General features: G+C 41.6%; 1 protein-coding gene across 1 annotated transcript in view; it reads right to left on the reverse strand.

Moving 5' to 3' along the window:
- Window positions 1–9488, reverse strand: part of fig4a (FIG4 phosphoinositide 5-phosphatase a) — a 109476-nt gene extending 99988 nt beyond the window's left edge. Inside the window, exons 1-4 of the mRNA XM_014205487.3 lie at window positions 9301–9488; window positions 8777–8913; window positions 6112–6210; window positions 3576–3699 (exon numbers count right to left, since the gene is read on the reverse strand). Of these exons, the coding sequence (XP_014060962.1) occupies window positions 3576–3699; window positions 6112–6210; window positions 8777–8839 (286 nt within the window). The 5' untranslated portion in view covers window positions 8840–8913; window positions 9301–9488. The remainder of the gene's footprint in view (window positions 1–3575; window positions 3700–6111; window positions 6211–8776; window positions 8914–9300) is intronic.
- Between the last annotated feature and the right edge of the window lie 8 nt (window positions 9489–9496).

Raw genomic sequence — 9496 nt, forward strand, 5'->3', positions numbered from 1 at the left:
GGGTTGAGATTTGGTGACTGTGCTGGCCACTCCATTATAGACAGAATACCAGCTGACTGCTTCTTCCCTAAATAGTTCTTGCATAGTTTGGAGCTATACTTTGGGTCATTGTCCTGTTGTTGGAAGAAATTGGCTCCAATTAAGCGCCGCCCACAGGGTATGGCATGGTGTTGCAAAATGGAGTGATAGCCTTCCTCCTTCAAGATCCCCTTTACCCTGTACAAACCTCCCACTTTACCACCAAAGCACCCCCAGACCATCACATTGCCTCTACCATGCTTGACAGATGGCGTAAAACACTCCTCCAGCATCTTTTCATTTTTTATGTGTCTCTCGAATGTTCTTCTTTGTGATCCGAACACATCAAACTGTCCATAACACTTTTTTCCAATCTTCCTCTGTCTAGTGTCTGTTCTTTTGCCCATCTTAATCTTTTCTTTTAATTGGCCAGTCTGAGATATGGCTTTTTCTTTGCAACTCTGCCTAGAAGGCCAGCATCTCAGAGTCGCCTCTTCACTGTTGACATTGAGACTGGTGTTTTGCGGGTACTATTTAATGAAGCTGCCAGTTGAGGACTTGTGAGGCGTCTGTTTCTCAAACTAGACACACTAATGTACTTGTCCTCTTGCTCAGATGTGCACTGGGGCCTCCCACTCCTCTTTCTATTGTGGTTAGAGACAGTTTGCGCTGTCCTGTGAAGGGAGAAGTACACAGTGTTGTACGAGATCTTAAGTTTCTTGGCAATTTCTCGCATGGAACAGCCTTCATTTCTCAGAACAAGAATAGACTGACGAGTTTCAGAAGAAAGTACTTTGTTTCTGGCCATTTTGATTCTGTAATCGAACCCACAAATGCTGATTCTCCAGATTCTCAACCAGTCTAAAGAAGGCCAGTTTTATTGCTTCTTTAATTAGCACAACAGTTTTCAGCTGTGCTAACATAATTGCAAAAGGGTTTTCAAATGATCAATTAGCCTTTTAAAATGATAAACTTGGATTAGCTAACAACATGCCATTGGAACACAGGAGTGATGGTTGCTGATAATGGGCCTCTGTATGCCTATGTGGATATTCATAAAAAAATCTGCCGTTTACAACATTAATGTCTACAATGAATTTCTGATACATTTTATATTATTTTAAAATGGACAAAAAAATTGCTTTTCTTTCAAAAACAAGGACATTCTAAGTGACCCCAAACTTTTGAACGGCAGTGTGGAGTATATATATATATATATATATAGATATCATATCATACATACTGCCGTTCAAAATATATATATATACACACACACACACACACACACACACACACACACACACACACACACACACACACACACACACACACACACACACACACACAGCCTTCGGAAAGTATTCAGACCCATTGACTTTTTACACATTTTGTTAGGTTACAGTCTTATTATGGATTAGATTAAAATAGATTAAATAAAGAAAAATACTCAGCAATCTTCATACAATACCCCATAATGACAACGCAAAAAAAGGGTTTTCGAAAATGTTCCAAATTTATAAAACCTGCCAACAGAAATACATTATTTACATAAGTATACAGACCTTTTGCTATGAGACTCAGAATTGAGTTCAGGTTCATCCTGTTTCCATTGATTGGACATGATTTGGAAGGCACACACCTGTCTATATAAAGATCCCACAGTTGACGGTGCATGTCAGAGCAAAAATCAAGCCATGAGTTCGAAGGAATTGTCCATAGAGCTCTGAGACAGGATTGTGTCATGGCACAGATCTGGGGAAGGGTACCAAAAAATGTCTGCAACATTGGAGGTCCCCAAGAACACAGTGGCCTCCATCATTCTAAAATGGAAGAAGTTTGGAACCACCAAGAATCAACCAAGAGCTGGCCGCCCGGCCAAACTGAGTAATCCGGGGAGAAGTGCTTTGGTCAGGGAGGTGACAGAGCTTTAGAAGCACTCCACCAAAGATGAACGGAGCAAAGTACAGAGAGATCCTTGATGAAAACCTGCTCCAGAGCGCTGAGGACCTCCAACTGGAGAGAAGGTTCACCTCCCAACAGGACAACGACCCTAAGCTCACAGCCAAGACAACGCAGGAGTGGCTTCGGGACAAGTCTCTTCATGTCCTTGAATGGCCCAGCTAGAGTCTGGACCTGAACCCAATCGAATATCTCTGGAGAGACCTGAAAATAGCTGGGCAGCCACACTCCCCATCCAATCTGACAGAGCTTGAGAGGATCTGCAGAGAAGAATGGGAGAAACTCCCCAAATACACATGTGCCAAGCTAGTAGCGTCATACCCAAGGCTAAAATCGCTGCTAAAGGTGCTTAAACAAAGTACTGAGTAAAGGGTCTGAAAACTTATGTAAATGTGATATTTGAGTTCTTTATTTTTAATAAATTAGCAAAAATGTCAAAAAAAAATTGTTGCAATTTTAGAATAAGGCTGTAACCTAACAAAATGTGGAAAAAGTCAAGGGGTCTGAATACTTTCTGAAGGCACTGTATGTGTATGCCTGTGCGTCCTTGCTTGCGCACATCTGTTTGTGATTCTCCCCATTACTGTATGTAGATCAGGGCTGATGGGGGATGAATGGCATTCACACTACTGTCAGACCAATTACCTGTTGGTACAATTCTGCAAACACACTGGCCCGGAGACGGTTGGAACAAAGCACCATGATTAAAGCCTCACAACATTGTCTGGTCAAACTACTGAATGTCATCTGACTCAGCCTCCAAGTAAATGGGTTTGTGTGTGTGTGTGTGTGTGTGTGTGTGTGTGTGTGTGTGTGTGTGTGTGTGTGTGTGTGTGTGCAGAAATGAGACAGAAGGATAATAAGGCTGTGTGACGCTCCCCTCTCAGGATCCCTTCTTCCCTCCGTTCAGTGTGAACTTGATCTCAAAGCTTGACATTTCTACTAGCAAGAGCATCAAAACCCCACATTAGCAGCCATTTCACCTTGAGATGCTTCATTCTTCCAGGGAAAAAGAACAAATAAATCTCTCAGGTTCAGACACCGAAATTACCAATTAAGTAACAAAATTGGCTTTCAAGAGAAAAATGTGGGGAAATGGTCTAGCAGGAAGTTGGTTATTGTCAAACTTCAAGTGGCCACTGAAGGCCTTGAGAGATCAGGTAGTGTCATGTGCTTATGAGAGTAGAAACAGGCATAGAGACTAAGGTCAGAAATACATTTGAATGGGGTTGGAATACGCTTTTAAGCCTTTATTTGATCAATTAAGTAAACCAAAACAAGTGACTGCATTGATTAGCCTCTTGTAAAAAAAAATTAAAAATTAAAAGAGCCTGCTAGGAGGACTAACTCTATAATATCTCTGAACCCTCCAAAAGCTGGCTTCCACAGCAATACAGGGACCACACTTTCTGCCCTTAATAACTGCTTCAGGATCAACTCTCCTTACCACAGTCCTACTAGCCTACACATCTCAGCCAAAACCCTCATGTGCAGTACTCAATAGACAAGACATGCTGACAGGCTCATGGCCGTTCCTATGGCAACTGGTAGAGGAGAAGAAATTGTGAGGACTGAGGGTCCAAGGAGGACTATCTTACCCACGATGCCATAGGCTGACACAGCTCTGGACAGACCTGAGGAGCCCTTCTGGCCCATCTTGGTGCGGTTGCCCAGATCCAGACGTCCCAGGAGCTCTCTCACCTCCTGCTGATTGTAGACATGCTGTGGACAAGAGGGACGTATTGTTAATAGTGTGCTTCTGGATTCTTTAAAACTGAGCTTCTGGCTGAGACAGGTGCAAGCAGTAGAAACAGTACATCCCATAGACATCTTGGGACTAAACTCCGGCTTTGGTCAATATTTGTTTTTCTGTGCTAGCGTTTAGATTTCAGAACACTGAAAAACATTTCTAACATTCATTCTGCTGTGATCACAACATAACGCCGCAGACAGTACATCCATTCCTTCTGCAGAGAACAGAACAGTACATACTGTACCAGTGGAGGCTCCTCAGAGGAGGAAGGGGAGGACCATCCTCAGTGAATTTCATAAAAATATAAAGTGAAACCTTTAAAAATAAGTTATCCTTTTTAGATAAAACGACACTAACTATATTCACATCATCAAAAAATGTATTAGAACACACTGTTTTTCAAAGAAGGTCTACAATAGCCTCAGCAGCACTCTGTAGGGTAGCATCATGGTGTAGCCGGAGGACAGCTAGCTTCTGTCCTCCTCTTAGTACATTGACAAAACCTAGAAGGCTCATGCTTCTCACCCCCTTCCATAGACTTACACAGTAATTATGACAACTTCCAGAGGACGTCCTCCAACCTATCAGAGCTCTTGCAGCATGAACTGAAATGTTGTTCACCCAATCAAAGGATCAGAGAATGAATTTAGTACTGAAAGCATGAGCTACAGCTCGCAAGCACTGCAGTACATAAAATGTGACAAGTAGTTGACTCAAAGAGAGAAAAAGGCAATATTTGAACAGTTTGGAAAAAAAGAATTTCTTCCAAAATTAAGGAAAAGCAAGAGAGAGAGAGCGAGATATATTTTGTAGTATAGTCAAATTGCAGATAGCTAGTTTAGCCTACTCAAACACCCGGCTCAAACAGAGAGGGATGTGTGGTGGCTAATTTCTGCATTATCAAATGAGGAGAGTTACAAACTTCACACCAGTCAGAGTTATACTTAAAACTACATCTTTAATAATTAAGATGCTTTTGCAAAAGCACTTGACTTTCAATGATGCGCTCTCTAATGAACCATTGAAAAGTGACTACACAAAAGTACAAAGAGCTTTTATAGCCAAGATGCACCCCTTTAACGTACATGACGAACTACAGATCTTATGAACAGTTCAGAAAGGTTAAGTTTTGTATGAAAGATATCTATAAAACATAGCAGACAGCAACTGCTGTATCAACAGTGTTCATTGTATAGACCAGTGTCTGGTCCTCCTTTCCAAACTGGAACCGTCTCTCCCTGGTACGGTATAGAACAGAACCATTAGCTCATCCAATGGCATAAATCAATTGACAACTCTAGATACTCCCATCTCAAGTAAACCCCCTCTTGACTCCACTCCTGGACAAGCTCACTGAGGGGAGTGAGCCTCTATGTCATACACTATCCCAAGATAAGTGCAACATCAAAGAGGACATACAATGCTCCAGACACGGCCATACACCTTCCCCCAATGCCAAAGGAGGGAGTGACTTGCACACAGACATTGTGGAGACAAGTAATTGGTTCCCCATTAATCACGCCATCCCTTCACATGGTTTAACAGATACATTCACATATGACAAGTATCTCACATAAGAGAGACATCTCACGCCTCGATCCCGACTAGTCTCCCAGTCCCTGCCGCTGAGAAACATCCCCACAGCATGATGCTGCCACCACCATGCTTCACCGTTGGGATGGTGCCAGGTTTCCTCCAGATGTGAGGCTTGGCATTCAGGCCCAAGAGTTCCATCTTGGTTTCATCAGACCAGAGAATCTTGTTTCCATTTTTGTAATTTTTTTAGTCACTCCAATATTACATGAATACACATTAGGCAAATGTATAGAATTGCAAGACAATTAGCTTTAAAACTGCTAAATGTTCTTTGCACCCCATGACAAAATGAATAGAATTACAGGAAATAAGCTTTAAATCTGCAAAATTCTCTCCACCAACAAGAGGGGTGTGAACAGTTTGTGTCGTGAACAGTGCTTGTGCCCACAGAAATAGACAGGGCACAGGTTGTTCCAATGCTGGGAGGGGGCCCAGAGTGAAGAAGTTTGGGAACCCCTGATCTACAGGAACAAATGGGAGGATGATGATGGATGGAAAGGGAGCTCACCAGTGGACACTCTGTACAATAATAACAAACCAATCAGAATCCTTATCATTCTGATGAGAACAAACAAATCTCATCCACTCTCATACACCGTGGTAATGACTGACTGCAGGGGATGAGTGATAATGTTCAGTCTCTTAAACCTTCATCAGCCAAATCTGTCACCCATACACACTTAGGACCAGGTGACTGATTGTACAATTTTCCCTGAGGGGTGCTGTACAACAAGGGCAACGGTCGCTGTGACTCTAAAGCAGTGGTTTGACGTGCAGCAACTCACCTTATCATCAATAATCGCCAGGTCCTTGGGCTCAGTGCGGTCGATTTTCAGAACACGGTGTTTGGTTTGGGCGTGATTGCTCCCCACAAGGAAATACCTCTGGAATCAAAGAACACATGAAAGTGTGTGATTACATGAGACAATAAGTACATCATGGATGAAACATCAAGCCTCACTCAACAGCGGGATGAAAGCAGTGCTTTGGTCGATAGAAGATGAGCGAAAAGTACAATTTAAAAGTGTTTTATACAAGACATGCTTTTCTTTTTCATGCAGGACTTTTGTCACTAACATAATTAAGATGCTACATGAGTCTCTTTCTTCCGACCCTTATGTGTTTCTATATTGGTGTGAGATTTGATGTGGGGACGTCCAGTATGAACACGTTGATGGTACAGTCTGGAACTGAGTTAATTCTGTCCTGTTCTACCTATCATCTACACCTCTGTGTTGCTAATGTCTGAACATGAGTGAGCCAATGAAAGGGGCAGGGCTGACCTGAAACTCTTACAATGTAGTCAATGCTGGCTCTTTACAAAACGTGTTCCTCAAACCTAGGCCATCCTGCTGAGATCCATAGCGTTTGCGCGCTTTTGTTCCAGCCCAGCATTAACACTTCTGATGCAACAAATCAAGTTGATGATCAGATTATCAGTTGTTTTAGTATGAGGACCCATCTGTGTCCATCTTCTGAATGCAGCAGCAAGTAACTTTGTGTTGTAAAAATGTATATGTTCAGATGTTACAACATACTCTTACCCAAACTGGCATACCAGACACCACCGCAGCCCCGACAAGGCAGGGGGGCCCACGAGCTCTGGGGCCCCATGCGCCCGTCATTTAAGTAAATGTTTTTTATTTTTATACAATAGTTGATATTAACCCTCTAAAAGTAATTAGTACTTCAGTGAACAAATGCCATAGTTAAGGCTACGACGGCACCAGTGCAATGAGTGTGTTCAAAAGCACATATCAGACCGAGAGCCTAATGTTTCTTAGGTAGTCCTTTATGATTTTTTTTGTTTAGAAAATAATTTCTCTGTAGACGCGAGAGCTACAGGGATGGTAAATACAGCTTAATTGCCATAGCAATCGGTATGCATTCACTACTGTAAGTCGCTCTGGATAAGAGCGTCTGCTAAATGACTAAAATGTAAAATGTAAAATAGCAACATCAGTGAAACTGGGCAGAAGGGCGTTGTGCTTCAAATACAGCAGTTCTGGAACATCTGTAATTGAGCTTATCATTCACCTTAATTGCTGCCAGATTATAATCCAATTATAATATTTAGCAGACAACAGTTCTTGCGGACTTTAACAAAAAAAAGCTGTTTGCAATTTCATTCATACTGGTGAACCGGCATTGGAGTTGTGTGGTTGTAATATCAACAGTCCCTTATCTCTGGTGTATCTTGGCATGCATCATTCAAGACTAAGTTTAAATTGTGTGCAGCGCCATGGACAAATAATGCACAATGTCCCAGGAAAGACTTTCTGGGTTGGCAATACTCAGTATAGAAAACAGTCGGTCCCGCAACCTGGACCTACAGGCCTTGGTGAAAACATTTGCACACAAAAAAATAAATGAGGACTTCAGGAGACCAGGGAAGTCTCTCAATTTGGATCTAATTTGATTTCATTTACCTTGAATATAGCAGCCCATTTGAGTAGGCTATTAGCCCCACACAACCCACTAAGTTCAACAAAAAATTGTGGCTGAATTTATCCTCAAGCTAACTACTTTTTTCCTTTATTTTCTGTGTAATAAAATGAAATTTAAAGTTTATTAATAGCAGCTAGATACAGTATATAGCTATAGATCGTACACTGCATCATGAAACAACCACTAGTAAGCTATTGTTTTGAGGGTAGACTGACTTATTTGGCATTAAAGGACTGGTTTTATGCACAACAACTTTCTATGGAAGCTGGGAGAGAGCATGAGGATGGCTCATGTCATGCAGGTTCAGGTAGCCTAGACAGGAGATATATTATATAAGTATGCTGTTGCATCAAACATTTATTATTCAATCTGCAATGTTTGAATTTCCAACTTTAATTACTGAACAAGTATTACATCATTGCCACCAGTCAGCATTTTAAAAATGGCAGCATTGTGACATGGTGTATAGCTTCGTGAAATGTTAGGCTTAACATAAGAAAACTACGGGCAAAGAAGCCTACCAATAAACATGTATCCATTATTTAAAGCAAAGCTGAGACCTAGCACCACAGAAAGCCTATCATCGAATCGATAGGCATGCAGACACAGACATGTCGCTTTTCAGCACCAGGGACAGCAATCGGTAATCGAACTCCGCCATTGCGGAGGTCCAGAGAAACTGCGTTATACCAGTGCCCATACTGCCATCTAGTGTTAATGTACTGTAAACAATAGGTCATAACATAAGACAATGAGCAAATGGTCTGCTAAAAATACTATATAGAGAGATATTGAATGCAATCGTTTGACTAAATATCCAACACCTTGTAATAGTTTATAAATGACAGTTAAGACAGTGTAATATGGACATACCAACCCTATACTTCATGTGTTAAGAAATAAGCTATGCATTATGCGCAAAACGGATGGAAGGCTTCTTCCAGCCTATGTTTGAGAGAATAATGCATTCATCAAGTCTAGGGGAAATACTGTGAAACGTACGGCTCTAGTTTCGTACAGAACCAATTTCTGCACTCCACTGATGACGGCTGCTGACAGAGGCATGGTGAAGATTTGATGAAGACCAACTTCACAGACTCGATGGACGAGACTGCCAGGTGCTTTCTGTGGAGTTCACACTGGGGAAGGATATTAGAGAGATTCGAGGATGTCAACTTCAATTCAATTGACAAACAGAATACGTTACAAAGTTATAAACAAGCAATACATGTCTGTTGCATTAAAGATGACTGCTATAAAGTGGAAACATTGTAGCTAGCTGACATTGTTACTGTCAGTAAGATAGTGCCAAACCATGGCGAGCATGGGTGTATTCATTATGGAAACCGTTACCAGTTTTAGAACCAAACGAAAGCAAATAGAGCAAATTTGTCCAATAGAAACTCTCGTTTGTGTTTTCCGTTTGGAAGAAACGGTTTTCTGCTAAACGTTTTGCAACAGAATCGGCGTAATGCTTACACCCAATGTTGGTTTGTTTGACAACATATCGCTACCATATGACTCACCAAATGTCGTTAGCTGATACGAGGCATGTTAAACTGCTCCTTAAGATGTTGTTTCAAACCATGCTCAATCAAAAACCCAATTTGACAGCACTGCCAAAGACAGAAAAGCAAACTAATTTGCCATACGCCTCCCTGATCATGCGTTTGTTTCGATCAGGTGACTGTCACAAACTTCAGCTGAGACGGGTCCTCACAC

The sequence above is a fragment of the Salmo salar genome, chromosome 06 (genome assembly GCF_965601325.2).
Source record: "Salmo salar chromosome 06, fSalSal1, whole genome shotgun sequence".
Lineage (NCBI taxonomy): Eukaryota > Metazoa > Chordata > Actinopteri > Salmoniformes > Salmonidae > Salmo > Salmo salar.